We start from the raw sequence: 23,329 nt of genomic DNA, 5'->3' as shown, positions 1-23,329 counted from the left end.
TCACGTCGGGGTCACCAGAAATGGGCTTCACACATTGTAACAATGTTGGGAAGAGAACCCGGGTCTATGGCGTGACGAGCGAACGCTTTAACCACAAGTCTACCCCACCGCCCGTGTATCTCAGATGAAGAGAAATGGAAAGACGTAAGGTTGGAACTGTTGGAATACTACTCGATATCCCTGATCCATTTGAAAGTTTGACATTAAAATATGCAAATTGTTACTTTACTATCGTATTGACACAAGTTGTTGAAGGTGAAATTCATTTCTTATGTGAATGCAAATGTTAGGTTGATCTTACATACGATTTGTTAGCCTCCTATTATACTTTTAATGATATTGCTATAAATGATAAAAATACTTTGTTCATTAAACCAATGAATTTGAAAATATCTATTTTGTACATATGTTAGCCAGTAACATAGCAAAAATGTTTTTAAGACGCACTTTACATCCACCTAATTATATACTTTCTAAAAATATTTTAAGCACAATTTACCGTATTACATTATGTAATGCTCTTATATAATGTATATGCTATACCTTTTTAACAGTCACAACGATTGTATATTCTCACCAAGTTGTTTTTTTATATTGTCCATTTAATACCTTATTTTGTAATATGCTTTTTTATATTTCATAAGATTTAAATGTTTAGTGTCTCATAAGCCAGTTATGGCTGGATGACAGTTTTGTAAATAAATATTTTGACTACCTTGATTTTAACTGTGATGTGACACTTTAATAAAATACTTCTGTATGTGTTGTCCGTGTTTCCTTAATGACCCTTGACCGGATCCAGCGCTAGATGTGCAAGGATGTATCTACGGTTTATGGACAAGAAGTCGATCTTTTGAAATTTCGCTATGGACAGCCGCTGTAAACTTTGATGTTAAAGGTGTTGCTTGAGTCATAGTTTTTCGATAACTTAAGGATCGCGTAAGGCGTGAACATAGTTCACTCAAAATCTCATCTGTGAGAGTGAATTTTACAGTGGTGAACATATTTCATTCGATTTGGATGTATATGGAAAGACCTCCGTGAACCCAGTATGTAGATGTATCATGCATGGTATTAATCAATGGTTTTTTATATATAAAGGTTGAGAGAGCTCTGTTTGGACACATTGGCGACCATGCCCGACGACCCACGCTGCCGAGACACCAGTGACTTCATCACCAGCTACTGAATCAAGCATGACCTCCATAGATCCCGGTGGAACCATCTGGAAGGGTGGTACTCTTGTCTGAAGAGATTGGTGGGAAAAGCCCACCCCAGTTTTTATTGCTAAACATCTTGCTAAGAGGTGAGTGAGTTTAGTTTAGTTTTACACCGCACTCAGCAATATTCCAGGTATATGGCGGCGCTCTGTAAATAATCGACTCTGGACCAGACACAGTGATCAACAACATGAGTATCAATCTACGCAATTGGGATACGATGACATGTGTCAACCCAGTCAGCGAGTCTGACCACCCGTTCCCGTTAGTCTTACGATAAGCATGGGTTGCTGAAGATAAATTCTATCCCGCGTCTTCACGGGTTTTGTTCTATTATAAATCTGTTATTTGTACCAGGTTGTATTATTTTATGTTTATTGTATTAATGTATGTGTAGATAGGTCTCATTACTCTATGCATGCCAATACCAAGTTGAAATCAATTCACTCACTCATTCACTCATTCACGCACGCACGCACGCACTTAAGCATTCATTCCTTCACTCATACTTAGAACATTTTCTACACAAGAATTCCCCGAGGAATAGGTGTCCAGAAAGTAACTCATCGCTCTGCATGAAACCATGTCAAATAACAATTCTTTACATATTTACGATTTTATTCTTGACAAAACTCGCCTGCAGAATACAATCCATAAAAATGGAGGATGGATAGACACGACAAAGGTTGTGATCATTATCGCATGTGATATGATATTCTGATCATTTCTGATACCTATTTCTATTCCAGGGCCACCTCCTTGGATCAAAGGTGTCCTCCCTCAGCTCCGTTATAAAACGACAGTCTATGGTTTCCTTGTCTAGTTCCTCCAACGCCATGTTCAGCACCACCAGCCTCTTTCCCACGTCGGAGCCTCGTTTTAGTGGATCTGGTCCAAGATTTGGGTTCACGCTGCGTCGATCTGCATACTTATCCCGATCCTCCTTCAGCAGCTTCTGAAGCAGCAGCAGATATTTGTGAGTGTAGAACTTCAGAGTCTTGGACGGAGAATCATCGATGGTGATGGGCTTCAAATCTAAACGGTTTGCAAATGCCTGGAATCCTTCGTCTTTTTCTTCCAAAGGTCGGGTCCCAATCGTTGTTGGACGTCTCAGTAAAGAGGCTTTCAAAGATGGATCCGGGATCGGCGGTAAACCGACTGTTGTAGTTGTCTCCCTTGTGGAGGGTGACTTCCTGTCTGGGGTGAAGGTCGAAGTATGGGATTCTAGTTTTGTTGTGAGAGTAGGGAAGAGTTCAGGAACTCTAGGACTTGTGAATCTGTACTCAGCACTGGCCAAATAATGAACCCTCTTAGCGTGTTCGTATACTTTCGGCCTTCTCGGACTCTTCTTGGCGTACACAATGGAGCTCCTTCTCAAAGTCCTCTCGACCTTATGTTTCTCGTCCCTCCCTGAAAACGAAAATAACAAAGGAGAGAGTTGAATCATGCCTTTAAATCAATTCTGGAACGATTCCGACTGTCACAAGCATATGTTTATGAATCACTATTGAACTTTAATGACACCAGGTGTTCGCGAAATCGAGAGCGTATCCTTCCCCACCGGTGACACACCTCACTAATCATGCATCGGCAGGTAGATCGTTTTGTATGAGATACGTTTCAGAAGCTGAAATTAATGAGTGAATGAGTTTAGTTTTACGCCGCACTCAGCAATATTCCAGTCTGTAAATAATCAAGTCTGTACCAGACAATTCAATGAACAACAGCAATTTGGATACGATGACATGTGTCAACCTAGTCAGCAAACCAGACTACCCGATCCCATTAGTCGCAAGCATGGGTTGCTGAAGAAAAATTCTATCCCGGTTCTTCGCGGGTTTTGTTCTGTTATAAATTTGTTTTTAATCGCCTCTTACGACAAGCATGGGTTGCTGAAGATAAATTCTATCCCGGGTCTTCGCGGGTTTTGTTCTGTTATAAAACTGTTTTTAATCGCCTCTTACGACAAGCATGGGTTGCTGAAGACAAATTCTATCCCGGGTCTTCGCGGGTTTTGTTCTATTATAAATCTGTTGTTTTCAATCGCCTCTTACGACAAGCATGGGTTGCTGAAGACAAATTCTATCCCGGGTCTTCGCGGGTTTTGTTCTATCATAAATCTGTTTTCAATCGCCTCTTACGACAAACATGGGTTGCTGAAGAAATTCTAACACCGGAAATTAAAGAGCTGAAAGGTTTATACACCCCAACCAGAGAGTGCACAAGAACCCCATGCTCTTTACCCCGCTTGCTGCTGTTCCATTTTATATTGTCAGAAAGTAAATGTATTGTATAATCTTACAAGATTCTTTTTAGATTTGTGACATCACTTTCGTAACTTTGCTATATCTTCACAAAACTATTTTTATATCGAACACGCCTATAATGAACTAACGGATATAACGAAACTTTCTTATTGATACCGGCCACGTGTTGTATATTTTAGTCGAAATGTGTATAATGAACTACGGTATAACGAACTACAATTAGTGCCCCCTTTGAGTTCGTTATAACCGTAGTTTATTGTGTTTCCAATATGATAGTTTTGTTGACCGCATGAGTTCTTTTTCATGAAGTTAGGACTGATCGCTGCGAACGTCTTTGGGAACCTTCACCCTTGGGAGAAAGGTATATTTTACTTATGACTAAAGAAGTATATCTATTGACTATGTCAAACAGGTCCAATTACAAAGAAAACAGGAGATAGGGCAAATTGATATACCATACAAGATGTTTTGGACAAGTAATCTTTTAGCTGGACGATCAAACGTTTTAATTCCTAACAAAAATACTTTATACCTTAATAGCATTGATTTGAGAAAAAGTACTTTACGATACTAACAACGTTCTTATGGCAGTACTATCAAACATTCGTCACCGCTCGCTCCTTTCCGTAATCAGCTTATCCCGGAATAACACTAGTTGGTCACGAGTGTACCATAAGGGTTCGATGAAGAGTGAGTGAGTTTAGTTTTACGCCGTGTTTAGCAATATTCCAACCATAACAATATCACATGGGACACCAGAAATGGGCTTCACACATTGTACCCATGTGGGGAATCTTACCCGGATCTTCGACGTGACGAGCGAACGCTTTAACCACTACGCTACACCACCGCCCCTATTTAAAGAGATATTCCTGCTAGGATCCTAACATCGCCGATTTGAATCTCAGATTCCACTTTTAGATTTTTAGTCTTGATGTGGCAGCACAACTCTGTACTATATCAACGGCCTCCATGAGCTTTTACATTGAACCGACACCAGGTCAAATAACTTAAATTTGTCCAAAGAGCTCTCATAAGATTATTACAATATACCCGAACATAACAATACTGATGGGAAAACAAAATGCAAGGTTATAATTTATCATCCGATGAAACTTAGAGGACTGTCGTACTGACATCATATTTAGCAACATTGTCCAGTATTTAAAGTAGCAACATTTAATGAGAATAAAGGAATGTTTATATTTTTCTTGATGCACAGAACTGTATTTGATAAACTGACAGACAACTGGCACAAAGTTCAGGCGGAAAATATTAAATGAGTATATAAACACTGGCCATTTCACTTGTAAAAATGAAATAATCAAAGTGATAAAGGTTTAAAACTTACTCTTTTCAGCGCCTTTGCCGTAAACCAAACTTTCGTATACCCCTTACCATATTTTCAAATCATGAACAGAGCCATTTGCAAGTCGGTCCATGCGTCAAAGCCTGAACAAGGAAAGCGGACAATGACGTCATAGACAGGGACGTCACAATATCATGACGTCATAATATCCCTGTACAAATGCAATGGCTTGCACGACATGCAGTGTAAACAGCCAGCATCTACATGTAGTTCATCTGAACTGTTCTCATTTACTCTTAACAGGGCTGTGCCACGTTGTACATTTCAGCTGTCAATTGCAGTCAGGGTCGATATGTACACCTGTCAAGTTACATGATTGCGTGCGCAACTCATTATCAAGCTCAGGCTGAACACTCTACGGTCTCCGATGACGAACATACATGTACATGTATACTAAATTACTAAATATAAAGCAAGATCATATTTATCAAAGATTGTTTGTAATCTGTGTGTCTCGTCCCCGTCAATGTCTGTTGTGATATTAATCCTGACATGATTAATCATTACCTATTACCTTTTATATCTTTACACGAAAACTAATATTTTCTCGAACGTGCCATATATGATTTCCCATTCGTTTTATAAATATTTGGATGATATTTTTATCTCTTGGTGAGGTTGAGAAAATAAATCATTTGACCTGGGTTCAGTTACAATCTCAACTCAGTGCCTGTAAAACGTGATGGATGTTTAGTGACGAAAAGCGACAATTTGTCACAGTTCACAGTAGCAAATAGGGAAGTACAGAGAGATTTCGGGTATATTGTAATAATCCTATGAGAGCTCTTTGGACAAATTTAAGTTATTTGACCTGGTGTCGGTTCAATGTAAAAGCTCATGGAGGCCGTTGATATAGTACAGAATTGTGCTGCCACTTCAAGACTAAAAATCTAAAAGTAGAATCTGAGATTCGAATCGGGGATGTTAGGATCCTAGCAGGAATGTCTATTTAAATAGGGGCGGCGGTGTAGCCTAGTGGTTAAAGCGTTCGCTCGTCACGCTGAAGACCCGGGTAAGATTCCCCACATGGGTACAATGTGTGAAGCCCATTTCTGGTGTCCCATGTGATATTGTTATGGTTGGAATATTACTAAACGCGGCGTAAAACTAAACTTACTCACTCTTCATCGAACCCTCATGGTAAACTCGTGACCAACTAGTGTTATTCCGTGATAAGCTGATTATGGAAAGGAGCGAGCGGTGACGAATGTTTGATAGTACTGTCATAAGTACGTTGTAAGTATCGTAAAGTACTTTTTCTCAAAACAATGCTATTAAGGTATAAAGTATTTTTGTTAGGAATTAAAACGTTTGATCGTCCAGCTAAAAGGATAATTTTCCAAAACATCTTGTATGGTATATCAATTTGCCCTCTCTCCTGTTTTCTTTGTAACTGGACCTGTTTGACATAGTCAATAGATATACTTCTTTAATCATAAGTAACATATACCATTCTCCCAAGGGCGAAGGTTCCCAAAGACGTTCGCAGCGCTCCGTCCTAACTTCAAAAAAAACAAACTCATCCGATCAAGAAAACTATCATATTGGAAACACAATAAACTACGGTTATAACGAACTCAAAGGGGGCACTAATTGTAGTTCGTTATACCGTAGTTCGTTATACACATTTCGACAAGCGGGGTAAAGAGCACGGGGTTCTTGTGCACTCTCTGGTTGGGGTGTACAAACCTTTCAGCTCTTTAATTTCCGGTGTTAGAATTTTTCTTCAGCAACCAATGTTTGTCGTAAGAGGCAAATGAAGACAACAGATTTATAATTGAACAAAACCCGGAAAATCCGGAAAAGAATTTGTCTTCAGCAACCCATGCTTGTCGTAAGAGGCGATTAAAAACAGATTTATAATTGAACAAAACGTTTGAAAACCCGGGATAGAATTTATCTTCAGCAACCAGTGCTGGTCGTAAGAGGCGATTAAAAACAGATTTATAACAGAACAAAACCGCGAAGACCCGGGATAGAATTTATCTTCAGCAACCCATGCTTGTCATAGGAGGTGATTAAAAACAGATTTATAACAGAACAAAACCCGCGAAGACCCGGGATAGAATTTATCTTCAGCAACCAATGCTTGTCCTAAGAGGCGATTAAAAACAGATTTATAACAGAACAACCCGCGAAGACCCGGGATAGAATTTATCTTCAGCAACTCATGCTTGTCGTAAGAGGCGATTAAAAACAGATTTATAACAGAACAAATCCCGCGAAGACCCTGGATAGAATTTATCTTCAGCAACACATGCTTGTCATAAGAGGCAATTAAAAACAGATTTATTACAGAACAAAACTCGCGAAGACCCAAAATAGATTTTATCTTCAGCAACCCATGTTTGTCGTAAGAGGCGATTAAAAACAGATTTGTAACAGAACAAAACCCCACGAAGACCCGGGATAGACTTTATCTTCAGCAACCCATGCTTGCGACTAATAGGTTCGTGTAGTCTGGTTTGCTGACTTTGTTGACACATGTCATCGTATCCCAATAGCTGTTGTTCATTGAATTGTCTGGTACAGACTTGATTATTTACAGACTGGAATATTGCTGAGTGCGGTGTAAAACTAAACTCATTCACTCATGAATTTCAGCTTCTGAAACTTATCTCATACACAACGATCTACCTGCCGATGCATGATTAGTGAGGTGTGCCACCGGTGGGGAAGGATACGCTCTCATTTTCGCGAACACCTGGTGTCATTAAAGTTCAATAGTGATTCATAAACACATGCTTGTGACAGTCGGAATCGTTCCAGAATTGATTTTAACGCATGAATCAACTCTCTCCTTTGTTATTTTCGTTTTCAGGGCGGAACGAGAAACATAAGGTCGAGAGGACTTTGAGAAGGAGCTCCATTGTGTACGCCAAGAAGAGTCCGAGAAGGCCGAAAGTATATGAACACGCTAAGAGGGTTCATTATTTGGCCAGTGCTGAGTACAGATTCACAAGTCCTAGAGTTCCTGAACTCTTCCCTACGCTCACAACAAAACTAGAATCACATACTTCACCCCAGACAGGAAGTCACCCTCCTACAACAGCCGGTTTACCGCAGATCCCAGATCCATCTTTGAAAGCCTCTTTATAATTACTGAGACGTCCAACAACGATTTGGACCCGACCTGCTTCAGAAGCGGCTGAAAGAAGATCGAGATAAGTATGCAGATAGACCCAGCGTTAACCCAAATCTTGGACCAGATCCACTAAAACGAGGCTCCGACGTGGGAAAGAGGCTGGTGGTGCTGAATATGGCGTTGGAGGAACTTGACAAGGAAACCATGGACTGTCGTTTTATAACAGAGTTGAGGGACGACACCTTTGATCCAAGGAGGTGGCCCTGGAATATAAATAGGTATCAGAATTGATAAGAATATCATATCACATGCGATAAAGATCACAACCTTTGTCATGTCTATCCTCCATGTTTATGGATTGTATTCTGCAGGCGAGTTATTTTGTCAAGAATAAAATCGGAAATATGTAAAGAACTGTTATTTGACATGGTTTCATGCAGAGCGATGAGTATACTTTCTGGACACCTCGGGCAATTCTTGTGTAGAAAATGTCCTAAGTATGAGTAAAGGAATGAATGCTTAAGTGCGTGCGTGCGTGCCTGAGTGAATGAGTGAGCGAATTGATTTCAACTTGGTATCGGCATGCAAAGAGTAATGACACCTATCTACACATACATTAATACAATAAACATAAAATAAAACAACCTGGTACAAATAACAGATTTATAATAGAACAAAACCCGTGAAGACGCGGGATAGAATTTATCTTCAGCAACCCATGCTTATCGTAAGACTAACGGGATCGGGTGGTCAGACTCGCTGACTGGGTTGACACCTGTCATCGTAACCCGTAGATCGATACTCATGTTGTTGATCACAGAGCGCCGCCATATACCTGGAATATTGCTGAGTGCGGTGTAAAACTAAACTCACTCACTCACCTCTTAGCAAGATGGTTAGCAATAAAAACTGGGGTGGGCTTTTCCCACCAATCTCTTCAGACAAGAGTACCACCCTTCCAGATGGTTCCACTGGGATCTATGGAGGTCATCCTTGATCCAGTAGCTGGTGATGATTAAGTTATCGAAAATCTATTAGCGGATCAGCGTGACTCCAGCAACACCTTCAACATCAAAGTTTACAGCGGGTGTCCATAGCGAATTTTCAAAAGGTCGACTTCTTGTCCATAAACCGTAGAGACATCCTTGGACACCTAGCGCTGGATCCGGTCAAGGGTCATTAAGGTAACGAGGACAACACAGACAGAAGTATTTTATTAAAGTGTGACATGACAGTTACAATAGGTACAATCAAGGTAGTCAAAATATTTATATACAAAACTGTCATCCAGCCATAACTGGCTTATGAGACACTAAACATTTAAAGCTTGTGAAATGTAAAAAAGCATATAACAAAATAAGGTATTAAATGGACAATATAAATAAAAAAACGTAGTGAGAATGTACAATCATTGTGACTGTTAAAAAGGTATAGCATATACATTATATAAGAGCATTACATAATGTAATACGGTAAATTGTGCTTAAAATATTTTTAGAAAGTATATTAAAGTAGGCGCATGTAAATTGCGTCTTTGAAACATTTTTGCTATGTTACTGGCTAACATATGTACAAAATAGATATTTTCAAAATTCATTAGTTTAATGAACAAAGTATTTTTATCATTTATAGCAATATCATTAAAAGTATAACAGGAGGATAAAACAAATCGTATGTAAGATCAACATAAAATTTTCATTCACATAAGAAATGAATTTCACTTTCAACAACTTGTGTCAATACGATAGTATAGTAACAATTTGCATATTTTAATGTCAAACTTTTAAATGGATCAGGGATATCGAGTAGTATTCCAACAGTTCCAACCTTACGTCTTTCCATTTCTCTTCATCTGAGATACACGGGCGGTGGGGTAGACTTGTGGTTAAAGCGTTCGATCGTCACGCCATAGACCCGGGTTCTCTTCCCCACATTGTTACAATGTGTGAAGCCCATTTCTGGTGACCCCGCCGTGATATTGCTGGAATATTGCTATAGGCGGCGTAAACTCACTCACTCACTCACTCACCCCATCCCTCCCTCACTCGCTCCCTCCCTCACTCACTCCATCCCTCCCTCACCCCATCCCTCACCCCATCCCTCACTCCCTCCCTCACTCGCTCACTCCCTCCCTCACCCCATCCCTCACTCCCTCCCTCACTCACTCCCTCCCTCACTCACTCCATCCTCCCTCACTCACTCCCCCCACTCCCTCCCTCACTCCCTCCCTCACTCGCTCGCTCGCTCACTCGGTTTGGGATCAAACACTGCTTCCCTCACTGCATAGTGATGAAGACAGGGCTTAGTAGTGATAAATACATAAAATGTATGACATATCTCATTGTTTCCAGGCGAAAAGTACCTTTTTAAACAACCGTTATATTTTCAGTGTTCAGCAGTTCTTTCCAGTCATCAGTTACCGGGCTTATTGAGTTTGGGAACGATTAGTGGCATGAACAATTGACAGGGTTTTGGCTAGAAATATCCTTAGACCTTTTGCCACATGGAACCCTCACACGTCAAAGAGCATATCGTTTACAATATATCATTACCATTTAATTATAAATGTTGTCGAGCAAGACTTATTTCTTTCAATAAAAAATGCTAAACCTTCTCAGTGACTGCACACATACAAGTGCCGTCCAACCTCACAAAAGAGAGTTCTTATTTCTAAACACAACTAACATATTTTACCATACCTCCAACTTCGTTCGACAGATGAGACCTGAGTATTGAAGGCCAGATCACTGGTTTCTGAGGGGATGGTGTAGAAGAAGGGTTACGTTGCAAATCTTTGCAGAATTTAGTTTCACCACTGCCTCCTACATAGAGGTATATAGGCAACATATAAACCCTTTTGGTCTCCGTACGTGTGAAGACCTCCCAGGAAAGAGCAGGTCACTGCCTTAGTAGTTGCTGCAGAAATCTGCCAGAAGAACATGACGCACTACTTTGCAGGTCTTTGCATAACTTCAATAATATGCAGTTTTACCACTGCCTCCTATATACATGTATACCAGCAAGGCATAAAGCCCTTTGGTCCCCGCATGTGTGAAGAACTCTGTCATCGTGTAGGTGGATGCACCAGCTTCATATTTGAGGTTGCTGATCTTTCCTGTCGAGTAGATGGCCCAGTCAACACGAAACGGTCTAGAACAGATAGAGTTTTATCAACGGACCCCTTACAGGTACGTATAAAACATTTACGACAGAAAAAATGATGCATATATTAAAGACAACTTACAGGAACGTATTAACACATTTACGATTGAGACAACAATATGTTATTAAAAAATGAAACATACAACTTTATGGATGACAACACCTTGTTTATTGCGTAAAGCGACGTTTCAAGTAGATTCTTACACCGTTATCAAGCTAAAAGTGACTACAACCAAATGGTGAGAAGCATATATACATGGTATGTTGTGACAAGCAGCAGATTAACATTAACAACGTCATGTAATAGAATAACAAGTAGTACATGATTGGAAGAGGCCAGTGAGGAACTAAAAGCACCAAATAGCAAAAATGATGAAGCCAATAAACAGGGGGATTACAGTCCGTTTGAGTCAGAAACGGATCGATGAATTGCAAATTTGATCATTGTACAAAATTGCCACAGAAATATAAATAGTACACATGTTTATCATTTAGTAATACCCAACAGCTTTCTCGTATTTGAAAATTTTCCGGACTCCACCAAAAAAGTTGTTTAAGAAACTATCATCATTGAAAACGCAAAAGTTGTTATCTGTCGCGGCGGGGTGAAACCGCAGAAACGGAACAGCCACTATCTCGTCGTGCACGGGATACACATGCCTGATGAACAATGAAGTTGAATGCTGACGTGAAACAGTTGATGATTAAAGTGTACGATTTTTTCCGTGCTGAAGCCGAAAGGGGCAAACCATTTTATGCCATTAATAAATTCTGTAAGCGGGCAGCAAAAGCTTTAGGGGTATCAGCAAGGGTACTGACAAATGTACTGGAACACAAACATTGTGAGGGTGATGAGAAGCAGGAAGGGGTCGTGTGAAAATCACACAAATTAAAACATTTGGACAACTTTCAAAAGAACCTTGTAAGGCAGTCTATCAACAAGCTCTATTCTGAAAACAAATACATGTCACTGAAAATTTTAAAAAAACATTTGAAGCAAGAACACGACCTCAGAGTATCAAAGTACACACTCTGGCGACTCTTACACTCTTTCGGGTATCGTTAGAAAATAAGAAAATTTCGGGGAGAATAGGTCAGTACTGTGTGAACGCCCTGATATCGTTCGCTTGAGAAATAATTTTCTCAGGGTTATAAAGAAGAAGCGCGAGGAAGGGTTCAAGCCAGCGTACTTGGACGACACCTGGGTCAATGCCTCGCACACTGCCCGCGGTCAGTGGGTACCCGATGGAGGTGATAAGGGGTCACGTAGAAAGCTGCCTCTAGGGAAAGGAGAGAGACTAATCATTCTCCATGCTGGTTGCTCCAGCAAAGGCTTTCTCCCAGGCTGCGACTTGGTATTCAGGGCAAAGTCCACAGATAACAGAGACTACCATTCCGAGATGAATGGTGCGGTTTTCCTCGATTGGGTTAAAAACAAGTTGGTACCAGCTCTACCAGAGAAGTCTTTTATCGTAATGGACAATGCCCCATACCACAGCGTGCAGGACCCCGACAGTAAAGCCCTGACATCGAACAGTCGAAAAGGTGATATGATATCATGGCTCGACAAATTTCAGTTGGCACAGCCTTCTAAGGCAACGAAGCCTCAGCTATATGAGATCATAAAAACCCACAAAGGTGAACCTTTCTACAAAGTTGACAGTTACATAAAAAGTAAGGGTCACGATATTCTGCGACGTCCACCCTATCACTCTGACCTTAACCCCATTGAAATGATATGGGGTATTGTCAAAGGAGATGTTGCCAGATCAAACACAACTTTAGATTACGTGACGTAGAGGTGGCACCACTTGTCATCCCTTTAAGTCGTGACTTTGACACTATGACGGACGAAGAGCCGACAGGTCTCGAAGGAATAGATTTTGAGATGTCCCCGCAATGACTGGCTGTTCCGTTTCTGCGGTTTCACCCCGCCGTGACAGATAACAACTTTTGCGTTTTCAATGATGATAGTTTCTTAAACAACTTTTTTGCTTGAGTCCGGAACATTTTCAAATATAAGAAAGCTGTTGGGTATTACTAAATGATAAACATGTGTACTATTTATATTTCTGTGGCAATTTTGTACAATGATCAAATTTGCAATTCATCGATCCGTTTCTGACTCAAACGGACTGTAAGAAGTAACAACAAATAGACAGGGTGCTTTAATAGTCTATAGTTTGATTAGTTCTTCATAGGCTGATGGTTTGTGGCGGCGGATTTCGATGGCTTCCAACAGTTTTATTTTTGTGAAGTCCTGATTTTTGGTTGATAGAACTTCGAATTCGTCAAACTTGATTTGATGGGTAGGGAATTTTTGTTGGTGATCTGAGAGGGCTGTTTTCTCTCTGCCCGACGTTTGGTTGATAGGACTTCGAATTTGTCAAACTTGATTTGATGGGTAGGGAATTTTTGCTGATGATCGGAGAGGGCTGATTTGCTCTTGGCTGTAGAGGTTGTATGTTCTTTTATGCGGGTGTCAACGGGACTGGAGGTTTCACCTATATAAGAATCACCACATTCACAGTTAATCTTGTAAATCACTCCTTTGGTGGGGTTGCTTAGTGGAGGGTGTATTACGGCAACATGCTTCGTCGGTTTGGGTTTGTCCTGGAGCGTGGTGGAGATGGTCCTCTTGACTAGGTTAGTCGGATACTGGTTGAAGTTGGTGAAGACATTTTGTAGGTGGTTAAGTTCATGTTCTAGGTCATCGCTGCTGGAGCAAATATTCTTGGCGAGATGACACCGAACTTTGTTTTAGGGGGATGGTTAGAGTTGAAATGAATGTACTGGTCGGAATGGGTGGGTGTTCTGTAGACTGGTTTGGATCATGTTGCAGGAGTCTCTAGATACAAGGACATTATGGAAGGGGAGTTTGTTGTCGTTCTCTGTCTCCATAGTGAACTTGATTCGGGGATGTTGGGTATTGAGGTGCTGGTGTAGTGAGGTGGGATCTTGGTCTTTTCCGAGGATGACAAAGGTGTCACCTACCTTCCTATACCAGTACACAGGTTGGATGGGGAAGGAGGCCAGAGTTTCTTTTTCAAAATGGGTCATGTAGATTTCAGTAAGAATGGGTGAAAAAGGGGAGAACATGGATCTGTTCGAAAATGTTGTCTCCCCAGGTGAAGAAGGTGGATGTTATGCATGATTTAGTGAGGCTGATGATGGAGTCTATGGAAAGGTCGATCCAGGTTGGAGATGCGCTGACGGAGGATTTGTAGGGATTCGTAGGTGGGGAGGTTTGTAAAGAGGTCAACAACATCGTAGCTGATAATCTGGTCGGGTTCAGTAATCCTGCTTATCGTTTGGCGATGTAGGTCTGCGATGTAGGATTTCGCTGTTTTACCAAGAGGGGAGAGTATTTCGGCGAGGTACTGAGTGGTGTTGTAGAAGACTGTGTCCCTTGAACATACAAGTAGTCTTGCCTTGATGAGGTCTTTATGAATCTTGATGGTGGCGCGGGCATAGGGGGCGGTGGGTGCAAGACAGAAAGTTCATGATATGGTTGGGCGGTAATCTCAAAGGTTACTTTCATGCATTTCAATGTGGACTTGTGCTGACGTTGGAGTGTGCTGGTGGGATCCTTCTTAAGTTTTCTGTAGGTGGTGGGGTCGGTGAGCATCTTGTTGACCAGGGAATGGAACTCAGACTTGTCAAGGATGACCATTGCACGTCTCTTGTCAGCTGTGACCATGAATATGTCTGGGTCTTTCTTGAGGTCTTTCATGGCTTGTTTCTCGGCTAGTGTAAGTTTAGATGTGTGTCCGAGGGCTTTTGAAGAATGTGGCTGATCTGGTGGCGTAAGTAATCAATCTTACCTCCTGGGTCAAGTTGCTGGAGACCTTTCAGAATATTCTCCATATCATATGAAGGTACAAATATGCGAACACTCCTTAAAGGAAAATACATATCTAATTTGGTATTTGATCCCGATCGGTCACTTCTTTATTACATCAAAAGCTCTGAGGTATTAGGTTTTTCTTTGTCAATGAATTTAAGCATGAGAATTATGGCCCTTTCCTACAAAATAAACAGCATGGCTTATTTCAATAATGATTTTTATGTGTACGGGAGTAGTGGTGAAATTGGTGTAATAACAGACTGGAAGTCTACAATATTGACAAAGTTACATGAATATCGCCGAAAACATATAATGATACGCATTATACAATGAGTGAGTGAGTGAGTATTGTTTTACACCGTTTTTAGCATTATCTGTTTTCGGACAAACACAAAATATACTCTCAATGATGCGGCAAATAGCAGTGGTTTACAGCTGTTAAAGCACTGTTTTGTTTGTTTGTTGTTTAACGCTATATTCAACAATATTGCAGCTATTTAGCGGCGGTCTGTAAATAATCGAGTTCAGACCAGACAGTCCAATGATCAATATCGATAATACGATGACATGTGTCAAGCAAGTCAGCGGGCCTGACAACCCAATCCTGTTACTCGCCGCTTATGAGAAACATAGGATGCTGAAGACCAATTCTAATCAGGATGTTAACGTGTTCTGTTTGTTTTAAATACTGATTTAAAGGTTATCTAAAGAACTTAATCTGACCGTTTACCTTAATTCATGTACATTACCATTTTTTCCCTAGAAAGCTGACTGTGTATGTTTGGAAGAGAACCAAATATAAGTGGGTGGAGAATGGTAAGATATATATCCGTTTAGAAAATGTTTCGCCATCGAAGGTCAAGGACATTGTTAACGCTTTCTTCAATATTTCTTTTCATGTTGAAATTATTGTGGCTGTGGAAGGTTGTTCGAAGAAATGCATTTTACCGCTCGCATTTCATATTGAACTGTTATAATTACCAGCAACGGTTTGGTTTGATGCGCTTTGACTTATAGCAAAGGAAGTATTTCCAGTTAAGGAAAGTTAAACATAGTTTAAATGTATGTGGCTATCTAAGATTTTCCCAAATTGTGACAAAGGTGCAATTGTTCAGGGTTAGTATTTAGTACAGCCGTAAACTCTTTGCAAATGGGTAAGACACCTTGGTGTTATCAGAAGTCTTGATGCATTATTGCAAAGAAAGTATTTTCAGTTAAGGAAATGTAAACATTGTTTGAATGTATATATTTAAGGTTTTCCAAAAACTGTGAGAAGAAGCTGTGTAGATGCTGTTGTTCTGAACTTGTTCACGATTAGTATTTAGTACAGACATAAACTCTTTATAAATGATTAAGATGCCTGGGTGTAACAAGAAATCTTCTTTTATGTTTCTATTTGTTAAGGTACTGTGTAACTCTATATCAGATAACCAATTGTTCCAAGATTCTCTGAACATAGGTATGATTTTGTCTGTTTAGGGGTCTCTCTCGATCGGGGTTCTCCTAGGGCTTTATTTTGAAGATTTCCGAAATTATATGAATTTCAAGAGCAGGTTTTCCCTGTAAAGATGTAAAGATATCAAGTTTCAAATTTGACAAGCTTGCCTATCGGGAAGAGGCGACGTCTCTTTCTTAGTAAATTATAAATATTTTCTCGACACCGACAAATGTATTATGGACCTGTTTAACTATAAAGATGTATTAGGTATATTCTGCAAATTTCGGTTTCAGTTTCACAAATCAAAGATAAAGTGGTGAGGTTTGACGCTAAGATAGAATGTGATCAACAATTGTGTTTAAAATGTGAAACAAAGCAAATTTAGGATGAATTTCCCTTTGTATTGGTGTGTCCAGAAATTGAAGACCCGAGTTTGTGGATTCATACTTCTATGAACTCCCGACTTGTTAGAAACTATATCAATTACTGTCGTAAAGATGCTTCCCAGTTTAATTGTAATATCATGTTAGATGAGTTTGTATATGCGTGTGTATTTGCTTTGACCAAGCGGTCTGAACGCAAATAAACTTAAGTCTTGTCTTCAGCCTTGAGTCTGATTATATTAGGCACGTGGGTGTTTTATTGGGCAAAAAGTGTTACAAGTGCCACATGAAGCACTAAATGATGGTATCAGTGTATACCCCTTCAGGTAAAACAACCAAACGCAAATAATACAATGTTTTTAGATTTTTCTTTCAAATTCCTTCACAGCAAAACAAAACGTGGTCTTTATTAAGACTCTGAACTTCAATAACTGGGCGTACTTGAGTATAACAAGTACTTGTTCCGGGTGGTCGATGCGTTCTAGTCTCCTCATACTCCATTCGTGAAGTACAGAGTCATAAGTGTCTTTGTAGTCTATCCAACACATTGTGTGGCTACAGCGAAAACGTTTTGTCTCTTCAATGATCATTGGCACCCGTGAAGAGCTACCTCCTCGTGGTGGGTGCTGGGTAACGCCAAGCGCTCTTCAACCCCCCGTTGTGGACCAGGGGGTATATTTGGTCCACCAACCCGTTTGCCGTGGGTTGCGCCCCTGTGTCGGTGGAGGACGGGAGTCTGGTGGTTGAGGGCACTGGTTCCAGGAATAGTGTTTCTTTGCCCAACACACCACTTCGCCCCTTACTTCACCTAGACTGGTGGTTAAATGGGCCCGGTTCAATCAATCGGCTGGTCATGCCAGGCCCTGTGCATGGATTTTTGTAACTGCACAACATTTTCTTTGGAATTGTATAAATTTTGGTCTTGGCAACCTTTGTTTATAGAATAGCATTTGACTTTGACATTTTATTATGCTCTGCCTAGATTCTTATGCCCAGAAGGCGGTGGCTCATGGGCCAATCTGGTGGAAAAAGTAATCTTTTAGTTTTTCTGCTGGAGTATATCATCCGGGTATCCTTGGTGCTACAAGTAGGACATCCACTTGTTATTAGCATTGTCTTTATGATACTCCATGGTGGGTGGGGAGCTCGGATGATGAACCATATTACCAACAAACATGGACTACCAAACCCCTTCAAAAAAAAACAACGTCCACTGGATAATGAAGATGAGCAACGACCTTTAACGCCTGTAGAACATTGGCCACGGTTTCTAGTGATTGAGACAGTTGACAAAACACCTCTCAAATTGAACCCTTTTGAAATATCTAAGGGTATAGCTGGCGAGGTTAAAAACGTCAGACGATTGCGATCAGGTTCTTTGCTAATAGAATGCAACAGGAAGCAACAATCCAACAACCTCATGTCAATAGTTTCGTTTGTCGGTGTTCCTGTTTCAGTTACAGCTCATAGAACACTCAATACCAGTAAAGGCATTTTTCGAGACAGGGATCAGTTGTTTACTGATATGACTGAAGCTGAAATAGTGTTTGAGATGCGAGATCAAGGTGTTATGTATGTTAAACGGTTCTCCACACGAAAGAACTCACAAACACAACCTACTAATACATAACTTTTTTCATTTTCAACACCGACTGCCCCAACAACAATTAAAGCAGGTTACTGCAATATCAAAGTTGACACTTATATTCCCACCCCGCTGAGGTGTTTCAAATGCCAAAAATATGGCCATGGTGTCAATACGTGTACACGATCTGTCACATGTGCTCACTGCAGTGAGCAAACTCATACAACGGAAGACTGTGACAATGATGTTAAAAAATGTACCAACTGTTCAGGGAGTCACCCGTCATACTCCAAAGACTGTCCTATCTGGAAACAACAGATGGAAATAAATAAAATTAAATTTTCCAGAAACATCAGTTTCTCTGATGCAAAGAAACTTGTTCAATCTCTGGAAGGCACAGGAACATATGCGTCTATCGTTCAGATAGCGTTCAGATAGCCCCTGAAATAACCCCCAAAGTCAAGACATCATCTATAGACTGCCAGACAGACTTGACTTGGTTGAACTCTGAAGCACCTTAAATATACTCAAATGAACAATCAACTCAAACATCGGATTCACTTTCTGACATACAGACTCTATCACAAGACCAATCATCATCTCTCACCCAGAATCAATCACCAGCACAAAATCCCACAAAGTCTCACAGAAATATGAAGCAAACCAAAGCAAGAACTGAATCTTCGAAAGGACATCTAAGTGATAGAATTTCAAAGGTGTCAGATAATCAGATCCAACTATTTAATAAGTTTGGATCTCTGGAAAGAATGGATGTGGCTGAAAACATCGAGCCACGGGCGCATAGCATATCGCCCTCTAAAAAGGCACGGGGTAGATCCCCAATCATTCCACCCAAAAGATAGCTTACCTAAACAATATTATACAGTGGAATTGTCGACGACTGAAGACCAACTTTAACGACTTACAACTATTGGTCCAGGACTTTAGTCCATCAGCATTCTGTCTGTAAGAAACATTCAGTTAACGTCAGTTCAATGCATATCATTCTTTTTCTCCCCGGGTGATAGGGCTACGGGAGGATCTTCCATCCTTGTAAGGCATAATGTACTCCAAAGCCCTGTTTTGCTTAAAACTGATCTTCAAGTCGTTGCAGTACGCCTTACTCTGCACGTTGCTTTTACTCTCTGCTCGCTGTATATTCCGCCATCTTCAGCTCTTCAGCAGGCTGATATTCAATCACTTTACAATCAACTTCCGAAACCCTGTATTATTATGGGTGACTTTAATGGCCACAACCCACTCTGGGGTGGTACAACTCTAAACGCTAAAGGTAAAATACTGGAGGAGTTTATTTCAAACAATGATTTATGCATATATAATGATTGTTCAAACACATATTTACACCCTGGCACAGGAACGTATTCAGCTCTTGATTTGTCAATTACTGATTCTAACCTATTGAATGAGTTTGAATGGTCAGTCCTCGACGACCTCTGTGGAAGTGACCATTTTCCCACAATACTCAAACCTGTAAACCCATCTGATGTTCCTCCATCATCAAGATGGAATTTTAAAAGGCTGACTGGCCTTTATATGAAACTCTCTGTTCTGCCAAACTTAAACCTGAAATTTTATTGATGTTCCTGATCCTATAAAATACTTTTCTTATGAACTGAATATCATAGCTGACGAGTGTATACCAAAGTCCTCTGCGGTTCCACATATTCGGAAACCATGGTTCAACGATGAATGCAAGCAAGCTAGGAAGGCAAGGAAAAAAGCTGAACATTATTTCCGTCGCCGTCCTATGGTGCACAATTTAAATAATTTTTAAATTTTACATGCTAAAGCGCGGCATACCTTTAAGCAGAATAAACGCCAATCTTGGCAAACTTATGTATCCAAAATAAATTCTCGAACGCCCATGTCCAAGGTATGGAACATGGTCCAGAAAATTAAAGGTAAAGCTACTTAATCTAGTGTCCATCATCTTAAACATGGAGATCAATCACTTACCGATAAATCAGATATTGCAAATAAACTGGGTGAAACTCTCGCTAAAAACTCTTCCTCTTCTAATTATGTGCCTAAATTCTAACAATATCAAAAACAAGAAGAATAGAAAACTATTAATTTCCATTCAGATAATGGGGAAGATTATAATGAAACATTTTCTATTGATGAACTCAATAGTGCTCTTGATCAAGCTCACGATACTGCTACAGGAGCTGATAACAAACATTATTAACTCCTGAAGCACTTACCAAAATCATGTTCAGAGACGCTCTTACATATTTTTGATGATATTTGGACGTCAGGGGAATTTCCTTCCTCATGGCGGGATGCAATAGTTGTACCAATACCTAAACCTAGACGTGATCATACAGATCATACCGACCTATTTCACTAACGAGCTGTGTTTGCAAAACCATGGAACGCATGATAAATAATCGACTTGTTTGGTACTTGGAAACTAATAACCTTATAACAGATATACAATGTGGTTTCCGCAAAAACAGAAGTACTGTCGATCACCTAGTGCGTTTGGAATCATTGCTAAAAACGCACTTATTAATAAACAACACGCTATGTCTATCTTTTTTTATCTTGAAAAGGCCTTTGACACTACGTGGAAATATGGCATTTTAAGACATTTACGTGGCTTCGGATTGCGAGGCCGTTTGCCTCAATTTATAGCTAACTTTTTAAAGGACAGACAATTTCAAGTCCGAGTGGCTTCTACCCTGTCTGATCATTACAATCAGGATCAGGGTGTCCCACAAGGTCAGCATTTTGTCTGTGACTTTATTTAGTATCAAGATCAACAGTTTATCCAAGGTTTTAAATGATTCAATCCATGGATGATTTTAATATTTCTTGTCGTGGTAAAAATATGCATACTATTGAACGACAACTGCTGTTGTGTTTTATACAAATTAAATAAATGGTGTCTTGAAAACAGCTTTAAATTTTCTAAATCAAAAACTATTTGCATACATTTCTGCCGTAAATATAAACCACATAAAGACCCAGAACTGTTCTTAAATGGCACTCCCATCAAGGTTGTAAAAGAGGCCAAGTTCTTGGGTCTGATTTTCGACTCCCATTTAACCTTTCTTCCGCATATCAAATCCCTAAAACCTAAATGCCTGAAGGCACTTGATTTATTGAAAGTCGTTTCTAATTCAAAATGGGGAGGGGACCAAACTACCCTCCTCCACCTATATAGATCACTGGTCCGCTCGAAGCTTGATTATGGCTCCGTCGTATATGGTGGAGCCTGTAAAAGCAACCTAAAACTATTAGATTCTGTCCACCACCAAGGTCTGAGACTTTGTCTTGGGTCATTCAGAACATCGCCTGTTGACAGTCTCTACGTCGAGGCAGATGAACCTTCTCTTAACCAACGCCGTATAAAATTATCATTACAAAATATTACCAAACTATATTCTAACGAGTTTAATCCTGCATTTCACTGCATCTTTAATCCTCTTTATGAGGGTTTGTACAACAAGAAATCTTCTCTTGTTCCGCCTCTTGGGCTCAGGATTAAGCCATTCATTACTGCTGCCGGCATTGAGCTGGAAAATATATCTCCTTACCGTCTTGTTTCTTCTCCTCCTTGGCAATTGGTTAGGCCACAAGTCGACCTAACACTCACTAAATTTAAAAAATCAGAAACTAATGACTTACAATATAAACAAGAATATAATCAATTAAAAAGTAAATATAATACATATAAATCCTTATTTACAGATGGGTCCAAGAATGGTGGTGCGGTTGCTGGTGCCACTGTCATTGGGTCCCAAACAATATCTTCCAGATTACCCAATGACAGTTCAATTTTCACAGCAGAAGCAAAGGCAATACTAACAGCTCTTATATATATTAATAAACACCGTAAATATAAACAACACATAATCTTTTCCGATTCTCTTTCGTGTCTTCAGGCTATTAAAAATCTTTCTTGTAAACATCCACTTTTAATCGAAATTATTGAATTATATAATGATCTTGCTACTGGCCAATGCGACATCGTCTTTTGTTGGTTACCGAGCCACGTTGGCATTTCTGGGAACACAATGGCCGATCTTGCTGCCAAGGCAGCACTCAATAAATCTGTGACACCACTTCTTATTCAAAACTCTGATTACAAAGCTAACATAAGAATTTACATCCGTGATCTGATGCAAAAGAAGTGGGACACTCAAGTAGGTATTAATAAATTACTTGAAATAAAACCTTATATCGGTTACACCAACTTGGGTTGTCAGTCCAGATTTGAAGAGGTCATCATGCGACGATGTCGCATTGGCCATACAAGGTAAACTCATGAATACCTGTTAAAGGGTGAGGATCCTCCGTTTTGTATCCCTTGTGATGAAAAAATCACAAGGATAAATATTTTAATGTCAAAACAGTGAAGGATCTTTTTAGTGTTAATTATCATTTAATCAATGAATTTTTAAAAGAAATAGAATTGCTAGATAAATTTTGACGAATAGTTTGTAAATAGATATGTATTTTATTATTGGTAGTTTAGATGAGTAACTTACATTGTTAGTGGCTATGCCCTCAAAGGGGGTTGAAGTAGCGTAAACTTATTGTCCTCCTGAGAGGGTACGTAAGTCCCGAAACATTCAAAGGAAAATTAAATATTACCAGCTGTTTTAAATGTAGTATTTTTGTCATTTTAATTTTGGCTAAATTTGACTTCAATCGCCAGCGGCTGACGGTGTGATATAAATCCAACTAGGGTCATGCAGGTAGCAAAAGTACTGTAAGTCCCCATGGTCCCTAGTTTGGTGATCTACCTTCAGTTGTTGGCGATCTATAGCCAGTTTTTATATTGTATTGTCCAAATAGTGCTATTAGTTTTAATTTTCCACACAAGTTTTAGTTGTAATTGTGATATTCTAGTTGTTTTACTGTCCTTCGTCGACAGGTTTTCTATAATATACATCTATTCCATTTCAATGTCACATATGTTCTCGTCACGATATGGCTGAAAT

At 39.8% G+C, this 23,329-nt stretch overlaps 1 protein-coding gene across 1 annotated transcript; it reads right to left on the bottom strand.

The window, feature by feature from the left end:
* Positions 1 to 1,874: 1,874 nt before the first annotated feature.
* Positions 1,875 to 14,836, bottom strand: LOC124266165. Its single transcript, XM_046700967.1, has 2 exons — positions 14,671 to 14,836; positions 1,875 to 2,630 (listed from the first exon to the last, which is right to left on the bottom strand). Exons 1-2 carry the CDS (start codon positions 14,834 to 14,836, stop codon positions 1,942 to 1,944), a joined length of 855 nt encoding a protein of 284 aa, XP_046556923.1. The 3' UTR covers positions 1,875 to 1,941.
* Positions 14,837 to 23,329: the final 8,493 nt, after the last annotated feature.

Source organism: Haliotis rubra, unplaced genomic scaffold, assembly GCF_003918875.1.
Source record: "Haliotis rubra isolate DU_JTF1 unplaced genomic scaffold, ASM391887v1 Scf1234, whole genome shotgun sequence".
Taxonomy (NCBI): domain Eukaryota; kingdom Metazoa; phylum Mollusca; class Gastropoda; order Lepetellida; family Haliotidae; genus Haliotis; species Haliotis rubra.
This window is presented reverse-complemented; position numbering and strand designations above follow the sequence as displayed.

Bases quoted from the DNA above. Each gene is read 5' to 3' on its own strand.
- LOC124266165 (XM_046700967.1), bottom strand. From the start codon at position 14,836: ATGAAAGACCTCAAGAAAGACCCAGACATATTCATGGTCACAGCTGAC. The intron at 2,631-14,670 runs GTCAGCACAAGT...TTTCGTTTTCAG, and splicing joins TCCCACCAGCACACTCCAAC to GGAGGGACGAGAAACATAAG.